At 44.6% G+C, this 21,295-nt stretch overlaps 1 protein-coding gene across 11 annotated transcripts in view; it reads right to left on the reverse strand.

Moving 5' to 3' along the window:
* The window catches only part of BPTF (bromodomain PHD finger transcription factor), a 95,488-nt gene that overhangs the window by 39,743 nt on the left and 34,450 nt on the right, over nt 1-21,295 (reverse strand). For 10 of the 11 annotated variants that reach the window (XM_050920688.1, XM_050920681.1, XM_050920684.1 and 7 more), the window contains 9 exons: nt 19,839-20,062; nt 17,845-18,054; nt 17,105-17,293; nt 5,730-5,900; nt 5,422-5,597; nt 2,787-3,142; nt 2,055-2,186; nt 1,384-1,513; nt 29-164 (listed from right to left, as the gene is read on the reverse strand). In XM_050920688.1, the coding sequence (XP_050776645.1) occupies nt 29-164; nt 1,384-1,513; nt 2,055-2,186; nt 2,787-3,142; nt 5,422-5,597; nt 5,730-5,900; nt 17,105-17,293; nt 17,845-18,054; nt 19,839-20,062 (1,724 nt within the window). The remainder of the gene's footprint in view (nt 1-28; nt 165-1,383; nt 1,514-2,054; nt 2,187-2,786; nt 3,143-5,421; nt 5,598-5,729; nt 5,901-17,104; nt 17,294-17,844; nt 18,055-19,838; nt 20,063-21,295) is intronic. The other variant, XM_050920685.1, reaches the window with a different exon arrangement.

A 21,295-nucleotide genomic window follows, 5' to 3' on the forward strand; every position in this document is an offset into this window, starting at 1 on the left:
AATTCAAAACAAAGAAAGATTCACTTACTTGGTAGCACTTTTCTGTAATTGACATTAGTATTTCCAGGTAATTTAGGCACAAACCTATGAACATGTGTTTTACTAATCCAGCTCCAACCACCATATCCTGTTACTCTATATTCCTCTCCTTTTTGTTTCCAAACCTGTAAAAATATTTTACAACATTAATTTTTAAAAACATTATTTACTGAAACCTTTACAGATGGGTTTAAAGAAGTATGGCAAGTTACCATAACACTATTACTTTGCACTTACATAGCACTTTTCAGGCGTACAATACTTCAGGCTAAAAGAAAATTTTCTTGAATAAAAATCAATAGCCCCCCTTAATCATTTAAATGAGTTGGGTGCTGGTAACTTCTGAGACTACTTCTTCCCTCCTGCGATCTTGCTTTGTTTGAAGGACTCCAGTTTATAGCATCCTAATTTAACAGTGATGCAGCTGGAGGTTAGATGTTTTCAGCAAAAGGTCATTGACTAGAATTTGCTTTCCACCAAGACCCAATTTGCTAATCTTCAGGTCATGCTGTGAACCTATCTGTTCTCCAAGGTTTTTATCTGGAGGGAAGGGAGAAGTTGGTGGATGAAAGGATGTTGTAAGAAAGTCTGGGGTTTTTTTGTTTTTTTTTGAGGGGCAAAGGGGAAGAAATGTCCAGCAATTTTAGCTTCTGGACACTGATTCTAACAATCACTGGTGTGTTTACAAAGACTGTACATATGCCACCATTAATGACTAGGAATTTTTTAATAAAGATGAAAGAAGCAGATATACAGTTTTGTTAGCTTTTGCATACTGGAGGACATCTGTTTCAAAATGTATACCCAAAAATAAACTGACAACACAACTCAGTCCGATAGCAAAATTCTAACAAATGTTAGCTTAAAATAAGACTCTCTTTATTTGTTAGCCCACGAGCTCAGGATATTATTCTAGTTGTTTTCTACTTTAGAGCGTATGAGCAATAAAAAACAAATCCCCTAAAAAATTCAGAAGCAAATGCAACCAAGTCAATTCCATAATGAATCTCCACTGAAGAATATCATAGCCTTTAATATGTAACTTGTGTTTCGACAGTAACGTTTCACTGTTTCATATCTCATTTCAGCACAATTTAGCTAAAAGATTTCTTACTTTTTATATTCAATGATACTCCACTCTTCACCTATTATACTTCCATTAAAAACAGTTGCATATTTTGCATCATAAACAAGAAACACAGGCAAACTCAAAGGATCAAGTCATGGAATGAAGAATTTGGTCATTAACATCTTAAGTATAAAACAGAGTTGTATAAAGGACAATTCCTACAAAAATAAAGCCTTTCATTATTTCTAACAAAAACTGCAAGGCAGAAACATTACCTGATGTTTGATAGGAAAAGTATATTTCACCCATGTAGCCTGTTGCATTGTTTCTTCCTCCTCTTGTTTTCTCTCTTTTTTTTTCACCTTCTCCTTTTCTTCTCTTTCAATAGCTGTCATTCTGTGTAATCTAATACATGCAAATACAGTCAAATTTTGTAAGCAAATTTGAACACCCTAACAATGGCATATACCACCCCCTTGAATGACTAAGATTTAGATGAGGGAAAAAACTACCAATGAATGATATTAGGTTAAGGAATAATATTAATAACATACATTACTTGTATGAGCATTTACACAATTACAAAAAGCAGTTGATGGCAAGAGTATTCAACATCATGAATGTTACTCCTACTCTTATCCCAAGATAAGAGAATGTCAGATCCCAACAAATTGGGGTTTTTGAAAGTTCTTCACTGTTGCTTTCTTAGACTTTCCCCGTTGATGTCAGTTGAGGCTGGGGCTTAGGTAAATCATTGGGTTTAAGTAAATCATTGTTTCAAGGAAAAGGAGCGATGAAACAGGATACGTTGTCAATAAAAGATTTCAGTATCATTTGGTAGAATGTTTGATTGATGTCTGACTGAATTCTCATCAATACTCTTAATTATAGTTTTAGCTTAACCAATGCTACAGATAAGAGAATACATTCATAAAGATGGTCTTACCTAGTGTGTCCCAAGGACTCCCGCCAAATTGGCAGCATAACAACTGGTTTAATTGCACACTCCAATATAGCCAAAGCCAGTGCAAATTCTCTAGGTTTACTACACATTTGAACAGCCTTAATCCAGTTAGACCTACATTGGAAAGAATGTAAAATATATGAAGTTCATTCCATGAACAATACATCAATAGGATTTTAAAGTAGACTAAACTATTAAAATATATTTGCTAAAACACTGCATAATTTCAGTTATGCATTACATATCACATTTACTCACACTTCTGTTCCAATGTCTGTTCTATATCGCTCTCACAGACAATGACTACGGACAACACAAAGCATAGGCGCCAACTCTGTGGGAGCTCTGGGTCTGGAGCACCCACTGGCAGCCTCACTGACCAGCTCCTCCCTCACCCCCCAGGACTTCCTGCCAGCCAGCAACCCATTGATCAGCTCCTCCCCGTCCCTCTCTCCCAAAGCCTCCCGCCTGCCTGTTCAGTGGTATGTAGGAAGTGCTGGGGGAGAGGGGGAGAAGCGGGGCTGGGGCACACTTGGGCGTGGAAAGAGGCGGGATGGGGTTGGGGTCTTGGGGGAAGGGGTAGAGTGGAGGCAGGGCCTGGGGCAGAGCAGGGGTTGAACACCCCCAAGGAAAGGAGGAAACTGGCACCTGTGCCACAAAGTAATGTTTTGAAATAAAATATGGGTAAACCAAAAACATTTGCTATTTCTTTACCTGTGGGAGGCCCAGTTGGGGTGAAGGAATGATGCAGGGATGTTGCTCTCTAGCTGAATGATAGTTAGCCTCAGAGTAGATATGGTAAGAACCTTGGACCCATGTACAGACCCATTCCATTTGAATTCTCCAGCAGGAGTCAGACAGAATTTATGTGCAAGGTGCCGTCTCTTGTCATGGTCTTCTCTGTGCTGGTGTTTGTTCAATGCAAATGAGTTGGTGGCATACTGGTTGTGATAGACACGATACTTGCCCTCTTGACCTAACTTGAAATAATTACTGATGTTTCCTTTCATCACAATTTCTTTCCTGGTGTTCAATCGGGAGATTTCCCCTTGGGAGTTAACCACCAGAACCTTGTTAAAGAAACAAAAAGTTGTTTTTTTTGTTTTTTATTAACATTTAAAATCTTAAATAATCTCTACTATATTCCTGTTTACAATACAGGCCTTCAATTTTCAAAGTCACATCCATTCATTCTGAATTATATATTGTATTAGTTTCTTCTAATTTATTTAATCTTTTTTTACCTTCAAAACGTTTTAACAGTACTAAAGTAGTAACAACAGTACTAAAAGTTAGGGGCCAAGTTTTCTAACGTAGGCACTGGAGTTGCACCCACAAACTAGGTGTGCAAAGAAGTTGGAATTTGTGTATGCAAATAAGTAAAATAAATAAAGGTTACTGGAGTTCTTCGATGTGTGTGGTCCCTATCTGTCTTCCACTGACAGACGTGCAGGCACTTCATGTGCCTAGATTGGAAAATTCTTGCTAGAACTGTCTGTAGGTCCACCTCGGGGTCTTCATGCTCAGTTTGGAGCACGAGGAGCAGAAGGGGCAGTGTGGTCAGACTGCCTCTCTAGTTACCTTCCTAATGCAAGTAACCTTAGAATAAGGCTCTGCAGGAGCGGGGAAGGAGGGAGAATACTGATAGGGACCACAAATCTCAAAGAACTTGTTATCATAAGGTAACTAACTAACTTTCTTCTTTGTGCGGTCCATACGTATATTCTCCCTGAGGGTGATTCACAAGCAGTATTCATTGAAGAGAAGGGTGAGGACCCTGGCTGTACCACCCAATTAGAGCAGGGTGCCCACGGGCACCATCTAAATGTACCTGCATCCTGGCTGGAGAGGGGAAAAAGGCCAAAATGCCATCGAATTTCTGCGGCACTTCAGTGGCGACGCCTCTCGATGACGTCACTTGTCAGCGGCAAGTGGCGTCATCTACAGGCGTCGCCGCCGAAACGCCACTGAAATTCAGCAGCGACGCCTCTCGATGATGCCGCTTGCCGCTAAGTGGCGTCATCGAGAGGCATCGCCGTTGAAACACCGCAGAAATTCGGCGGATGCTCCACCGCCGCGGCTTACTCTTCAGAGCAGTGAGACAACACTGTGCTCCTTGTGAACTCCTGACACTCCCACTGGGGCGCAGACACACACCTGACTTGGGGGATGTTGGAGAAGAGGTCCTTTTCTGGATCAGTACCTGGAGGCAGATTTCTCCTGCTTATCAGAATGTTTCCTACTCTTCTCACGCCATTTGGAGGAGTCCTCAGCTCTACTCCTATAAGCTCCACAGACACAGAGGTCACTGTGCTCTGACAGGCACTTCTTGATGCCTCTGCCTGATGTACCCAGGGGTCTGTCGGGCAAGGGTTGAACAGGCATCTCATGGCATTATTTATTAGGAATCTCCAGTGCCTATATCACAGGCTTGATGCGTTTGGCTTGGAAGAGACTGGCTCAAAGTGCTCTTGGAGAGGACATGAGCTTCCGTGAGGCAGCAGAAACATTTGAGGTGGTCACTGCTGACTGGGAAGGCCCAGCAGCAGGAAATGCAGTTGTTAAATGCATGGTTGTTGGGCATACTGGTCATCCCATATGGATGGGGGCTCAAGGTAGGGGAAGACTTCTCAAGGCCCTGACTGCTAAAAACTATTCCATGACTATGCTAAAATCTATCTAAAAGTTATTTACAAATATTTACAGTTTGACAAAGAAGCAACTAGCAGATGCTGCAGACACAGAAAAGGTTCCATATCAGACCACAGGCAGTAGAAAGGAACAGCAGAAATTGTCAGTCTTTGCCGCCCCGTATCCCTCAGTTCAGAGCATGAGGAGGAGAATCCTCAATCTCAGAGGCATGGGACGCATGCACACCTCTCAGTGGAATACACAAAGGCACATGACAGTCAAATATGATAAGAAAATACCAAGACGTTACAATTAGCAAGAGAATTTCTACATATCTGATCAACAAAAATAGGGGTAAAAATATATTTAACTAGTTTGTGTGTGTACACCATACCTACTGCATCACTCTCCTGGAAAAGGAAACCAACAGAACCTGCTTCACATTAAAGGAAAGTGACTCTATTCCACTTTGTTATTGTCACACCACTTTACAGAGAGCAAATCAGAGCACGGCTACACAGAGAGAAAGGGGGTGGAATAAAGGACAAAAAGGAGGAAGAACTACCTCTGATATGGCAATTCCACCAACTTGTGAATTGCTCATGTACCTCCTAGTACGTCACTGACCCTATTTTCTCAAGACTAGCAGCAAGAAGGTTTCTTCTTATGTTACCAATATAATCCTGTATTTTAGAAATTCTCAAAATGGAGTACAAACCTCTCTGCCTTCTTTAAATAATTTATTTGCTTCATGTGCTGCTGCAGCAACCTGCTGGCTTTTCATCTGGCTCAGCTTGCTATCTGGATTTCGTAATCGGGTAAGCATTCGTGTCGAGCCTGATGTGCCTTTCCCTGTGCATGGAGAATCACTTCTTTCACCATTGGATTTCTCCCCTGCCACAAAAATGTAATTTAAACAAACATGAAAAAAGAATGAAGGTAGTATATTCCAAATGTGTTTATATACGGGAATTAAGAAATTTAAGAATCAAGTTTAGAAAGAAGCTTAGTGACACTTATTTTTACCTATTTCTTCTGAGGTCTGGGATCCTCCTTCTGCATTTTCAGCATCATCAGATGTCTTAATAGAGTCATTCTGCATAGAATTTACCTCGCTGCTATTGCTGTTTTCGACAGACTGGAGGGGTGCAGCTGATGCACTAGGACTGATGCTGGGGGTCATCTGACCAGTTTCTTCTACAAAAGAAGGACTTCAGATATTTAGTACTGTATCAATTAAGCTTTCTTTTAGAGTTTTTAAACTTTAAGAAAAGAAGTGTCAGAGAAGCTACTGAAACATCAATAACTCATTTGTAACATGGAAGAACTGGTGGTTTTAAAATTACCTCAAAAAGTCTACCTACAATCTTTAACATACGAAGCATACACAGGCATATGCACCTACTTGAAAGAAAGGTCTCCCCTCTCCTCAATCAGCTTTCAAATCAACCACAACTGTTCAAAATGTCTATGGTCAAATAAGCAAGAGAGTAAAAACAGTAAGTGATTGTTTTAACTCTAAGCATTAAATAGACAAATTCTGCATAAATAAATATCTTCATAAATAGTGCCAATAGTTCATTTGTCTATTTATAGACAAGTACATGCTTTTCACTAGTTCAAACCTACAAATGAAAAATTAATCACTATTTCTTTTGTTCTTTGCATTTAACCTCTCCTAGATTCCAGCAGGATTTTCTGCCTAACCTGCCATTCAAGATAAATATTCTTCACATCCTGATATTCTGAAACTGCTGATTAACATTACCAAAATATATGTTCAGCAAAATACAAACTAACGAAGAGTGAATCAGCAAAGACCACACATAATTTAGAAAAAGACCGTTACTCACCGTTGTAACTGTTGTTCTTCGAGATATGTTGCTCATATCCATTCCAGGTAGGTGTACGCGCCGCGCGTGCACGTTTGCCGGAAACTTTTTACCCTAGCAACTCCAGTGGGCCGGCAGGTCGCCCCCTAGAGTGGCGCCACTATGGCACTAGATATATACCCCTGCCGGCCCGCCCTCTCCTCAGTTCCTTCTTGCCGGCTACTCCGACAGTGGGGAAGGAGGCGGGTGTGGAATGGATATGAGCAACACATCTCGAAGAACAACAGTTACAACGGTGAGTAACCGTCTTTTCTTCTTCGAGTGATTGCTCATATCCATTCCAGGTAGGTGATTCCCAAGCCTTACCTAGGCGGTGGGGTCGGAGTGAGAGGTCGCGGCCTGGAGTACTGAAGAGCCAAAGGCCGCATCATCCCTGGACTGCTGAACCAGGGCGTAATGGGAAGCGAATGTGTGGACCGATGACCAGGTCGCCGCCCTACAAATCTCTAGAATTGGGACTCGGGCAAGGAAAGCCAGCGATGATGCCTGTGCTCTGGTGGAGTGAGCAGTCACACGGCCCGTCGGGACATGGGCCAGGTCGTAGCAGGTCCTGATGCAGGAGGTAATCCAGGAAGATATCCTCTGGGAGGAAATCGGCAGCCCCTTGACCCGGTCCGCTACCGCCACAAATAACTGGGGGGACTTGCGGAATGGTTTGGTCCTGTCCACATAAAATGCTAGCGCCCGACGGACATCTAGCGAGTGGAGCTGTTGCTCCCTGCGGGACGAATGGGGCTTTGGGAAAAAGACTGGGAGGAAGATCTCTTGGTTAACATGGAAAGCTGAGACCACCTTGGGAAGAAAGGCAGGGTGAGGCCTCAGCTGTACCTTGTCTTTATGAAAGACGGTATACGGTGGGTCCACTGTGAGGGCCCTCAGCTCTGACACTCGTCTAGCTGAGGTAATGGCCACTAGGAAGGCGGTCTTCCACGAGAGGTAGAGCAGAGAGCAAGTAGCTAATGGCTTGAATGGAGGGCCCATGAGCCGAGTTAGGACCAGGTTGAGGTCCCAAGAAGGGGCAGGAGGGCGGATTTGTGGATAGAGCCGCTCCAGTCCCTTCAGGAATCTCACCACCATAGGGTGGGAGAAGACAGAACATCCGTCCACTCCAGGATGAAACGCGGAGATGGCCGCTAGGTGGACCCGGAGGGACGACAACGCCAGACCTTGGGTCTTGAGGGACCAGATGTAGTCTAAAATAGTGGTGACGGGAGTCTCCATAGGGCGAAGACCTTTCTCTGAACACCAGCAGGAGAAACGCTTCCACTTAGCTGAGTAAGTAGCCCTGGTGGAAGGCTTTCTACGGCCCAGGAGAACCTCCTGAACCGGGGTAGAACAGCGTAACTCGGAGCCTGTCAACCACGCAGGAGCCATGCCGTAAGGTGTAGAGACGGAAGGTCCGGGTGACAGAGCCTGCCGTGGTCCTGGGTGATCAGGTCCAGATGTAGGGGCAGGGCAACTGGGTTGGCTACTGAGAGGTCCAGCAACATGGGGTACCAATGCTGTCTGGCCCATGCTGGAGCTATGAGAATCACCCGAGCTCTGTCTCTGCGCACCTTGAGGAGAACCCTGTGTATCAGCGGAACGGGAGGGAATGCGTAAAACAGGTGGGTTGTCCATGGGATCAGGAATGCATCTGCTAGAGACCCTGGCTCCCGACCCTGGAAGGAGCAGAATGCTCGACACTTCCTGTTCTGCCTGGACGCGAAGAGGTCCATCCGGGGACGACCCCACCTCTGGAAGAGTGAGAAGGCGACGTCTGGACGGAGGGACCACTCGTGCGAACGGAAGGATCTGCTCAGCCGATCCGCTAGAGTGTTCCGCACTCCTGGGAGATAGGAGGCGGAAAGGTGAACCGAATGGGCTATGCAAAACTCCCAGAGGCGCATTGCCTCGAGACACAGGGGAGAGGACCTGGTGCCGCCCTGCTTGTTGATGTAAAACATGGTCGTCGTGTTGTCGGTGAACACCGCGACACAACGACCTTGAAGGAGATGGACAAACGCTTGACAAGCAAGACGGACCGCTCTCAACTCTCGTATGTTGATATGGAGGTTGATCTCTTGAGGTGTCCACAAGCCCTGAGTTCTCTGGGCGCCGCAGTGTGCCCCCCAGCCCAGATCTGAGGCGTCCGTAGTCAGGGATGCCGAGGGCTGGGGCGGATGGAACGGGAGCCCCGCACAGACTACGGACTGGTCCAGCCACCACCGAAGGGAGTCCAGTACCCTCTGAGGAACGGTGACGACTGTGTCCAACGAATGTCTGGCCGGCCGGTACTGCGCGATGAGCCAAGATTGAAGAGGCCTCATGCGGAGTCGGGCATATGCCGTCACGAACGTACAGGCTGCCATGTGGCCTAGAAGGGCCAGACATGTTCGTAGAGAGGTCAGCGGGGCCGCCTGCAAGCGCAGAATGATGGCCGACAGCGACTGGAACCTGGGCAAGGGTAGCAAGGCCCTGGCCAGGGTAGAGTCCAGAACAGCCCCGATGAACTCTATCCGCTGCGTGGGGAGCAGAGTAGACTTGTCCACATTGATGACGAGGCCCAAGGCAGCAAAGAGGGTGCTGATCCTGCAGACGTGGTCGCTGACCTGCAGCTCCGATGTGCCTCGGATCAGCCAGTCTTCCAGATAGGGGAAGACGTGAATGCGGCAACGTTGAAGGTGTGCGACGACAACTGCCATGCATTTCGTAAACACCCTCGGGGCCGTAGAGAGGCCAAACGGGAGGACCGCAAATTGATAATGTTGGCGGTCGACCACAAAGCGGAGGAAACGTCTGTGCTGGGGGGCAATGGAGATGTGGAAATAAGCGTCCTGCATGTCGAGGGCGGCGTACCAGTCTCCGGGATCCAGGGATGGGATGATGGTTCCAAGGGATACCATACGGAACTTCAACTTCACCATATACTTGTTGAGTTCCCGCAGGTCAAGGATGGGCCTGAGGCCGCCCTTGGACTTGGGGATTAGAAAGTAGCGGGAATAAAACCCCTTGCCCTTCTCGTTTTCCGGAACCGCCTCTATGGCTCCCTTGACGAGGAGCGCGTGCACCTCCTGAGGGAGGAACTGCTCGTGAGAGGGGTCTCTGAAGAGGGACAGGGATGGTGGGGGGGAGGGGCGAAGAAAACTGCAGGCGATAACCGGCCTGCACCGTACGCAAGACCCAATGGTCCGATGTTATTCGGGTCCACGCCAAGAGGCAAAAAAGAAAGATGGTTGGAAAACTGCGGGGAAGGATCTGGAGGGGAAACTGGTACTGCGACCTCAGGCGCACCTTCAAAATGAAGGCTTAGGTCCTGGAAGGGCCTTGGCGGAGCCTTGGTTCTGCCCCGTTTGGCCACCGGACTGCCTGCGGCGGTTGTTCCTGACACGGCGCCTAGAGAGGTCCTGCCGCGGGCGGAACTGAGGGTACGGCCGCCGCCGCTGCTGCTGGTTCTGCTGCCGGAATGGCCTGCGCTGTGTCGCAGGCGTATGCATTCCCAGCGACCGTATTATGACCCTGTTGTCCTTGAGGTCTTTTAGTCTGGGGTCTGTTTTATCGGAAAACAGGCCCTGGCCTTCAAAGGGGAGGTCCTGGATAGTATGTTGGAGCTCCGGTGGAAGGCCAGAGACCTGCAGCCAAGAAATTCGGCGCATCGTGAGCCCTGAGGCCAGGGTCCGAGCGGCCGAGTCGGCAGCATCAAGGGAGGCCTGTAGCGATGTCCTTGCTACTTTCTTGCCCTCATCCAGGATGGTGGAAAACTCCTGGCAGGCGTCCTGTGGCAAGAGCTCCGCGAACTTCCCTGCCGCTACCCACGAGTTGAAGGAGTAGCGGCTGAGGAGGGCCTGCTGGTTTGAGACCCTGAGCTGTAGCGCCCCCGCCGAATAGACCTTGCGGCCCAGGAGGTCCATTCGTCTAGCCTCCTTCGACTTGGGCGCTGGGGCCTCTTGACCGTGGCGCTCCCTGTCGTTCACCAACTGGACCACCAATGAGCAGGGTGTCGGGTGAACGTAGAGGTATTCATAGCCCTTCGAGGGGGCCATGTACTTCCGTTCCACCCCTCGAGCGGTCGGAGGGATGGAGGCCGGTGACTGCCAGATGTTAGCGGCGTTGGCCTGGATTGTTTTTATAAAGGGCAGGGCCACTCTGGTGGGCGCATCGGCGGAGAGGATGCTCACTACCGGGTCCTCAATTTCAGACACCTCCTCCGCTTGCAAGTCCAGGTTCTGTGCCACCCGGCGGCGGAGGTCTTGGTGCGCCTTAAGATCGAGCGGGGGAGGGCTGGAGGACGAGGTACCCCCCACTGCCTCATCCGGAGAAGACGACGAGGAAACCCCCGGCAACAGAGCGTCCACGGGGGGTTCCATGTGGGGCTGCACCTCCGTCTCTGGAGGGAGCTCTGGGTCCCGGTGACTGGACCTGCCGTCTGCTTCCGGGGAGGGAGGGAGTCTAGATACCGTCGCCTCCGGTGGTCTGCGTTCCCCCGTAGGGCCGGGGGTAATGTGTTGCGGACCCTGGGCTTGGCAATACGCCCATGGGGTCCAAAACCCCCACTGTTGAGGCCCTCGCTCTTGTGGTGGAGGGTCCTGGAACAGTGCTGAGTGTCTGTTCTGGCCCATGGCATAGGCGCTGTCAGCCTGGGAAGACACCGATGGCTCCCTAGAAGGCCACGGAGGCGCTGAGCCTGATTGGTATGCGTCTCTGTGCGCCGAGTCCGACGCTCCCCTCGGTGCTGAGGGTCGGTGCCGCGATCCACATCGGTGCCGGGATCGGTATCGGGAACGGCGTGATGACCGGTGCCGGGATCCGGATCGGGAGCGATGTCAGTGCCGGGAGCGGGACCGCGACCTTCGATGAGCGCGGTGCCAGGACGGCAGCGGAGACTGGGACCTGCCACCGGCGTGGTGCCGGGAGGTGACCGGGATTGGGACCTACCACCGGTTCGGTGCCAGGAGGTCGACCGAGGAGCCGAACGTCGAGGTGAACGGTTCCTGGAGTCTCGGTGCCGGCGGTGAGAGGAGCCCGACCGGGACCGTGCAGATGGCGATCGGTGCCGTGAGTATGACCGGTACCACCTGGGAGAACGGTGCCAGGACTCCGAGCGGCGCCCCGAGCGCGAGCGTTCACGCCTCCGGGGTGATCGGTGCTGGGACTCAGGAGACAGCGCTCGAAGCATCGGTTTACCCCTGGAGGTTACCCGTCCCGGGGGTGCCCGCTGAGGCTGCGATGGCTCCATCATCGCGATCAAGTCCCGTGCCGAGGCAAAGGTCTCCGGCGTAGACGGTACCAGTAGCTCGACCCCAGATCTTAAGAGGGAGCTAGGAGGGGCTGGACTCGACGGACCTTCCGGGCCCGGAGTCGACAGCAGCCCTGCAGGCGGTGCCGCGGCCAGGGTAGGTGCTGGGCGCTCCACTTGGGCCTGCCTCGATGGTGTTGCAGACGCCGAGGGACGTGAGTCTGCTCCTGGTGCCGGAGATGGTCGGTGCCGGGGAGTCTTGCCGGTGCCGGTGCGGTCTGGTGTCGGAGTAGAATTGGCCGACTGCGCCGCCGGTGCCGGAGTCAGAGCCGCTTCCATGAGGAGAGCACGGAGCCTCTGATCTCTCTCCTTCTTCGTGCGAGGCTTAAAGGCCTTGCAAATGCGGCACTTTTTGCTCATGTGCGATTCCCCCAGGCACTTAAGGCACGCGTCGTGGGGATCGCTAGTAGGCATCGGCTTCTTGCATGCCGAGCACTGCTTGAAGCCCGGCGAGCCAGGCATGGACCCGGTGCCGGGCGCCGGGGAGGGCAACGGCCCACCCGCGAGCGATGTTAAACAACTATATACAAGACTCTAATTAACTACTATACTAACAAACTATCTACGAATTATCTATGAACTATTTACAACTAAGACGACGAACAAGTACATGAGAGCTAGGGACGTGGAGGACAGCAAGCCACACTCCACAGTTCCAGGAACCGACACGGCGGTAAGAAGGAACTGAGGAGCGGGCGGGCCGGCAGGGGTATATATGTAGTGCCATAGTGGCGCCACTCTAGGGGGCGACCTGCCGGCCCACTGGAGTTGCTAGGGTAAAAAGTTTCCGGCAAACGTGCACGCGCGGCGCATACATCTACCTGGAATGGATATGAGCAATCACTCGAAGAAGAACTATCCATGCTGTCAAACTCTCAGGAGAAAGACAAAATTAGTTTTCTTACCTGCAACTTTAGTTTCTCCTCACGTGGATACACTACTCTGGACAGATACTCCCTAAATTTGTCTAGTATTCTATACAGGTTTGGTTTAGCATGAGATTTTCTTATCTTTCTTCAAGATAGGACAAAAGGAAATATTAAATCATGCTAAAAGATAATGAAGTGTTGACAATATAATAGATGGATTTCTTTAGCTTCAGTTTTTTTTGTTTTTTTTTTTAAGTTTTGCTTCTTTGGAAATGTTTACTGAGGAAAGGTGTGATTAGTTCAGCAAGCATGAGTGCAACTGATGATGCTTCCAGGTCCTCCTCCTCCTCCTCCCAAAGAACTTCAATTCTTTTGCTAGACTGCAGAGAAATACCCCTGAGTTATGACTTCTATCCAGAGCACTGGATCCACTGAAGAAGAATACTTCAAATTACAAAACCTAATTGTTTTATAAAAACAAGCATTGTAAAACAGACTAAATAGAAGTCAATCATTTTTATACACATCTTTACTGAGTATATTTTTTAATAAAACAAAGTAGACTCCCTAGTTTTGTGTCTGCAACCTAAGCATTACAGGACTGTGTTAGAGAATAAAAACCAAGAAATCAAAGTGATCAGTTTGTTTTTGCTATCCAAACTAGGGGGAATGCAAAAATGGAACATTAATGGTGAGAAGTTGTTTTTTTTTAAATTCTTACAGTTTTAAAAATATAAAATGTTATTAGTAACAGATAAAGAATCTTCTTTAAACTGACAGTGGCCCATGAAGTAATTTTTTAATCTGTATTCTATTTACCATCTCTGAATTAGAAATAAACGGATCACACTGCCTGTAGCTGTATTTAAAATGCAGCTCCTCCCTCATCTCTTACAGCTAAGCAACAATTTCACCAAGACAATGAATATGCTTAGGAACATCTACTCTAACTGGATGAACTGCCTTTTTTAAACTAGAAATTCTAAAAAAACACCAAACCCTATCCACATATACTGGAAACAAGCCTCTACATAGACTAGTTCACATATATGGCACAAATGACGTAATGTTTAACCACCCACATGAAAAAAGAAGACCTTCCTTCTATTATCTGTAACATCTGTGAGTGACATTTTCTCCAACAACAAAATTAAACAGTTCTGACAATTACAAAAGAAGGGAAATTCAGAAATAACATCTATAACATCCTTAATGCAACATGATTTGATTATGTTTTCCTGTTACTCCAATGGCTTTCTGAACATCCAGGATGCTGTGAGTTAAATCTTTATCCATGTCATGTTATAATTAGCAAAATCAGATTAGATCCCTGCAGAACATGCCTGTGACGGTTCTGATATTCTAAAAATGACATGCCTGCCTACTGCTTTCGCTTTCTGACCTAAGAGATACAAAATATGGACAAAATCTTTATGAACTCAGAAGATGCTGGAAATCCATAAAGTATCCTAGTGAAGTAATTGGCCACCTAACAGGTACTTTGTGTTCCATCCCCTCACTACTGGTAAAAGAAATGGACTGCCCTCCAAAGGGATGGAGAAGCTTGCTTCCCTAACATAAAAACATTTTAGTTGGTTTGATGGACTCTGCTAGTTTGGGTCCATTCCTTAAAGTCCTTGAATTGTAGGACTTCTGGAACCTCATCTGGTAGCAAGACTTAAGAGGATCTGAGCACGGTGAAAGAAGGACCAAAGATGACTACTTGGACTGTCCTCAACCTGGAAACTCTGAAGAGCTTGATTCAAAGCCTCCCACCTTTAAAAGCAGCAATAATGAGTGTCTGTCGCTCTTGGCATCTTGACCTTAACCAGCGGCTCTTCCCACCATGAGGTTACTCATAAGTAGAAAGGAGATCAAGGTTTTTATGTCTAGGGAGACATCTGGAAATAAGTCTAAAACCAAGCAGGTTGGTCCAAATCTCCACGTACTTGTGATCTACTAAAGAGTCTAGATTCAGAAGTTGGAACTAAATAGCTGATGTCTTAGAGCACAAGGCTATGGCTGAACCTGTCAAAATGGTCTGTGATCAGGTCATGATTTCTCCTGAGCTCAGAATCTTACAGAAAAAACATACCTCCTCCATCTAGAGCTCTGACTGTCCAAATTAGTGACTGGGGTGCCTACATGCAGGAGGGACCCGTGGGTCTCATACGATCTCTTAAGCAGACACAGAAAAGAAAAGATAAAATTAGTTTTAGGGCCTGGTGAGCATGTGGCTTATTTCAGGGTTCCCTATCTCCTTGATAACCTTGTATAAGGAAAACATAAGAAGGGCTTTTGCCTGAACCTGAACAACCTCTTCTTGACAGCCCTCTGTTCCTGGAGTCCTCCCTGAACAAAATCCAGACTTTGGACATCACCTCCCCAAGGGTGCTTAGATATTTTGGTGGTGAATGTGGTATACAGCCCTACAGAGAATAGAGAACAGAATAGAGAATAGAAAGATCCCGCCATCCTCTTGAGATGTGGGCCAGGTCTCCCTCGCTGAGAAGTACTTACCATCGAAGCAGCAAAGGAATAAATCTGCTTAGAATCCATGGGTTCTCAGAGCACCCCTAACCTTGTTTTGGGTGAGACACAGATCCAAAATATGACCAGTGTTAATTTTGGTCCACCTGCCCTATTGCTGGTCAGGGAGGATAGAACCATCCAAGGCCTGGAGTTTGGAGGAGAAATGGAAGGTAGACCATCCCCACCCAACCGAGATTCACATAAGGACCTCAGATCCAGAGTACATATAGCTGGGAAGAAAATGGGGAGATTCTCTCTTCCATATCTACATCTCAGCTTCTGCTCCACCTATGTGGGAATGGATGCCTGCCTGTTGTACATCAGAGGTCTCCCCACGCTCTTCAATAAAGGTCCCAAAGACTATGACTGTGCAGTAGCAGCACACTTATTACTGTAAGGTAGCAAAGAATTTAGGGGAGGCTGCAGGTAGAAAAGCTTAGCTGGATGCAACCAGCTAGAGCTACTTGCAAAAATGTAACAATGAACAGTAGCCCAGAGTCCAGCCCAATAAGCATCTTCGTAAATGAATTTTTAAACAAAAAATATAAACTCAAATTTGGAATCAACAGGCATATGTACTTTCCCCATGCCCCTACAGTAATATCCTGTAAGAAAAGGATTATTTCCTCATTAACTCTAAAAGGAAATATGTACAAATCAACAGGTGATTTGTAAACAGTAATGGAAAAAAAAATTATGCTTGATCTATAAATCCTAAACAAAAATATGTTTTTTCCCCTCCCAAGCACAAGCAGATTTTCCCTGTTGGACATGTACATAAAACTGCTAATCCAATTACAAAGCTACCTACTAATGGAGAGAAATAAAACTAACTGGTGGAGGAGAATAACGAGGGTCATTTCATACAAAAGAATTAAATACAATAATGTTTTAAAAGTTAAATAACCACCCTGAAACATTACAAACTATGTCTGTATGGAGGCATTTTACTTGTTCTTGGAGCACAGCACACCACATTTTTCATTGTGTTATCAACAACCAATTTTCAAATCTAGCGTACCAAGTGTATTTTTTTCAACTGCAGTACCTTAATTTGTAATATTGATTCAAGTGAAAATACAACTTTCATAATCTCAGTTAATGCTATGAGTTATTCAAATTAATTTATCTGTTGCTAATGTAGGAATTTGGTCAAAAGTAAAATATTCTCTCTCTTTTCTGAAAAGCATTTATATGGTTTTAATGTACTAATTAATGCTCCAGACCTACGCAAGTCATACTCATTCCTGAGTTTCAATAAAAGAATTGAGTTTTATGGAGTATCGAATTACTGCTGCAGTGAAATAAAAAACTGCTTAAAATAAAAACAAACTTTGTACATACATTATTAAGCAACAGTTTACGGATTTTGGGGATGATGCAAGACTTTTCTCCAGGCAACCCAATGCAAGAACCTATATGAATAACTGCAAATACTAATTTTTTCTTATTAGTAATTTTTAAAGTACATTACAGGTTAAACGATTTAACAGCCATTAGCAAATAAGAGCTTGAAATAAACCTTTGTAGGATGTTCACCACCACTATGGTTTGCAATGAAGAAAAATAAAATATATAGTAAAGAGAATATGAGAAAAGCTTAGCCACAGTAATCTTTGGAGCATGGAAGCATATGCTAACAGCAGGGAGGACCACGTCAAAAAATTGTAAACGTTAGATGACAATGCAGCAGTAAAGGATGGCACTGCAAGCAAATAGCATGAATGAACATACACTGTAAATGATTTTAGTTTGGACAAACCAGAATTTATAATAAGAAAATCTTAAAAGGTTCCCCAAATTACAGAGGCATTGATACAGCGCTCTCTGTACCTGAGAGATCCTCGGGGAGCTCTGATGCCAACTTCTTCTCTGCCACATTGTTGCTATCAAAGGTTTCTGACTGATACCCCATTGCGTTCTTCCCTTCAGAGGAACTAGTTTCTCCTGCAGAAGGATATGTGGTGCTGCCGTCTGTGCTTGATGCCACAGAGTTACTTTTATCCCCAACGTCTGTTGGCTCTACAGTAAAATGCACAACAAATTTTTAAGGATATTCTTAACATTTCCTTAGGATGTCATCTGGCCTTATCCATGCTAAAAGGCAGACTCTGTGCAGTTTCTTGTATTCTGTCTACTTTGTAGCACCAAAATATATTGAGTGTATTTCTGCAGTAAGGATAGTGTCTTCATAGAATTAGAGAACAGAAACAGGCCAAAAATACTTAATCCTAATTAAAAAATAGCATTAGAAATCAACCCTTTGATACTGGTGAATGTACACATATTGACTGCCACCAGTGAGTTCCATGCCAGAAAAGCCAGACATCTCAAAGCAAAAATGGAGTCGAACTGTAAAACCACAGTAGGGAAAATGAGCTATCCAACACTACCAAAGAGAAACAATGGCATATAACCATAAAGAAGCAAACCAGCATTCTCTTTAAAAGCAATTTAAAAAAAAAAATCTTGCCAATGTAAAAATTACATTAATATTTCCAGAAGTAAATGTGATAGTAAAAGGTTATTTAAAAACAACAAAAATATTGCTAATGCTAGGTCAGTTTCTTTACCTTCTGTTTTTCCGTTTTCTGAATCTTGTTCAGGTGGTGTTTCTTCATTTTTTCCCTGTAGTTGGTCTGCAGGTTCTTCCTTGCTTTTTTCAGTATCTGTTTGGTCATTATTTTCAACATCATTTTTGTCCTTATCTGTTTCCTCAGCTGCCTGACTTTTATCCTCCACTATTTCTCCTTTTTTTATTCTAATAGCGTCCAATATTTCATCTACAGTAGGGGAAAAAAACAGTAAAATTCAGGTAACAAGTATCAAAATACCCTTTTAGAGAGCCATTAAGTAGAAGTCTTAAATCAGAAGTCATTTAAATCAAGATGGCCTTCAGGTTTAAAGCATTACCTTTCACAATCACAAAACAAAAGCCAGTAGCTAAGAACAAAATTTAACATCCAAGTTCTTACTCCTTTTTCCATTTTCATATGTATGGACATTCGAATGCTCGAGTTCTTGATTTCTCAAGATTATGTTATGTACAAAATACCAACCCCCTTTACAGAGTCCTTTATTGTTCCACCGTAGATAAACTGAGTTTCATCTTACTGTTTGTGGGGGTTCTACATAAAGTTTAAAGATGCTATCACACTTTCTCTAGAAAATTAGGGGTTTGCTCCAGTTTTTGTTGAAAATTTTTGCATAGCCAGTGTCATATGCCTGTTTATTCCTTCCTCTCTTCACACTGGGGGAAATCAGGAGGTCAGGATCAAATCTGTTTCCCCCCCCCCTTTTTTTTTTTGAAGTGGTCTACATGGTTTTTGGGGGCTGGGACTTTATCTTGCTTGTTTTCTCTGCCTAGGATTTTCCTAGATTTTGTACTTTGTCAAAGCTATCTAGAGAAAACAAATTATAGCAAATACCAAGTCACATATATCCATGGAGTTCCTTTAAATCTTTCACATCAGAACCAAGAATTATTGCCACAATACACAACTCATACAAAACACGTAATTCTTTCGTTTACTAGTAGCAGTAACATTATATAGTTGAATTTGAGGAGCATTATGTACTTCCCTCAGTTAGTAGCATTTAACATTTACTTTACACCAGATTGCTGGATAATTAGAAATTCTAAAATTTAACATTAGGGAATTTATATCTTTGGCACTCATTTGGAAGGGACTGTACTTTGACAGCAGTCTACAATATTCTATTAAAACACATGGCTCAGACTTCAATATTTAACAAGAATTCTGTGGAGAAATGAAATTTTAGTAAAAATGTTAAATTAAAACAAAGTTGAGTAGATCTCATAATTCATAATTGTAGTGTCAATGTTTACAAGTACTAGATAGGAAATTTCTCCTTTACTTCCTGATAATTAGAAAGCTACTGGAGTATTGAATATGTGGACCTGCAGATGCAGAAGACTAGGTCTCTAAACAAAACTCGACAGACCTAAAATTAAAAAGCTATTAAAGTCATATTTCTCAGGTAATTCAAAATTTTATTCTTCCCCTTCAAAGAATATTACCTCCAGATAGAGTTAACAGGAAGGACAACTCTGTTTTGAACCCCTGCCACTAGTAATCCCTATGAAATCCAAAAAAGGTATAGATATGGACTTTTCTCTGGAATGGTCATATCACCACATAAATTAAATTAACAGGATACTTAACCATTTTAATAATGAACACTCCATCTCTCTTCCTTTCCCCAGCACACACACACACACTCTTACATGGAACATAGCACTAAGTCAATGGAAATTCAGGACATAAGTATGTTTGGCAGTGCTAGAAGAATATGTCTAGAGGACATATCAAGCAGTTCAGTAGGACTAGAACTGTTGAAAACAGGAAGTATGGAAGCAACTTCGAAAGTTCTTAACATTGCTACTGCCAGCCAGGTTGATGTTAGAAAGTTAATACATTTCAAAAAAGCATTTGTGTATATGAAACTTGGGGGCAGACATTATTGCAATGTTTAAAGACTGTGAAGTAAAATCATAATATGCAAGTGTTTAACATTCATTCCCATGATAGACAAATATTCCTACCATTTGCTGCAGCAAGGAAAGATTTGTTGTTGCCCCGCGCTTTGTTAGTAAGGTCTTCCGTGATATCCATATGCCGATGAATTTCTTGGCACATTTCTTCAAGGGTTTTGCAAAGATCAGCTTCCCAGTAATCTTTGTCTAGGCATTCAATTAACTGTGCCAGCTGGACCTTTGTGCTATAGTACCAGAGTTTCTTATCCTTCTCATTGTCTGAATCTTCCTCTCTGCAATAACAGTTTGAGAACAATTGTTTTATACATTTCAGATAAATGAGGAAAATTAAATAATATGAGATTACCTTCCCCTTTTTTTCCAAGAAAATATTAAGCAATAAGGGCTGAATAAGATAACACTTGAGATTCACCTTTGGCCTCCCAAGCTTCTAAAGAATTTCCCTCTCTCTCTTTCCACCTCCAAATGCTCTTTTCACACCACTTCCTCCTTGCTCCCTCAAAAAAGCCAATATTCATGATGATTTCCCTGGGAGGTTAAAAAAAAGCTTTTAAATCATTGCCTCAAATTTGGTTTGTCCATCTCCCAAAGGGATTTACTACGGTTACTTTCCAATTACACCTCTACCCCAATATAATGCGACCCGATGTAACATGAATTCGGATATAATGTGGTAAAGCAGCGGGGTGGGGGGGGGGAGAGGGGGCACACTCTGGTGGCTCAAAGCAAGTTTGATATAATGCGGTTTCACCAATAACATGATAAGATTTTTTTGGCTCCTGAGAACAGCGTTATATCGGGGTAGGGGTGTATTAGAATATTACTAAATGCCTATGCTCCCCAAGCACTCTTAAAAGCAATGCAATATTATGGCTTTGACATATTTAAAATTTCAGTCAAAAAATTTAAAGACGGGGAATCTCACAATAACCATAAATTTTTTATATTACTATTCAGATAGTATTTACTTGTGTGCGCACGCACCAGAGTGGCGAGGAAGGCACTGGCCCTTGCACTCACTGCAGAAGGTCTTTATTCAGATCCCTGTAATTTGGAGGTTTTGGGAGCACAATGCTCTGCTCCTCCTCTATATCTAATTCTTCCAAACAAACCAGTCTAACATATCAAGGGAACTTGCTGAGTTTCCCTCACTACTAGCCCTCTCTAGTGTCCGTGTCCGTCCCCAGCCCCCCATGCAAGTGGATGATTTGGTCTTATGTATTTAGGAACACAAGCACCCTTAGTGATTTTATGAAGTTTATTTACATATTATAATACTTTAAATTAGGATTATAAAGCAAGATAAACAGTCAGTTACACACAGACAGTGCAGAAAAATTCCAATTCACCGAAGTGTTGCTACGAAGACAAACATCCTTAAAATTGACAAAAATATCAGGAGCTTGGAAGCAATGGCAATATTACATTACATTAAATCAATACCTTTCTAGACACTACTTCAAAATATGTTTTTGATTGGCTGACAGAATCTGGCATATTGCAAA

The sequence above is a fragment of the Gopherus flavomarginatus genome, chromosome 12 (genome assembly GCF_025201925.1).
Source record: "Gopherus flavomarginatus isolate rGopFla2 chromosome 12, rGopFla2.mat.asm, whole genome shotgun sequence".
NCBI lineage: Eukaryota > Metazoa > Chordata > Testudines > Testudinidae > Gopherus > Gopherus flavomarginatus.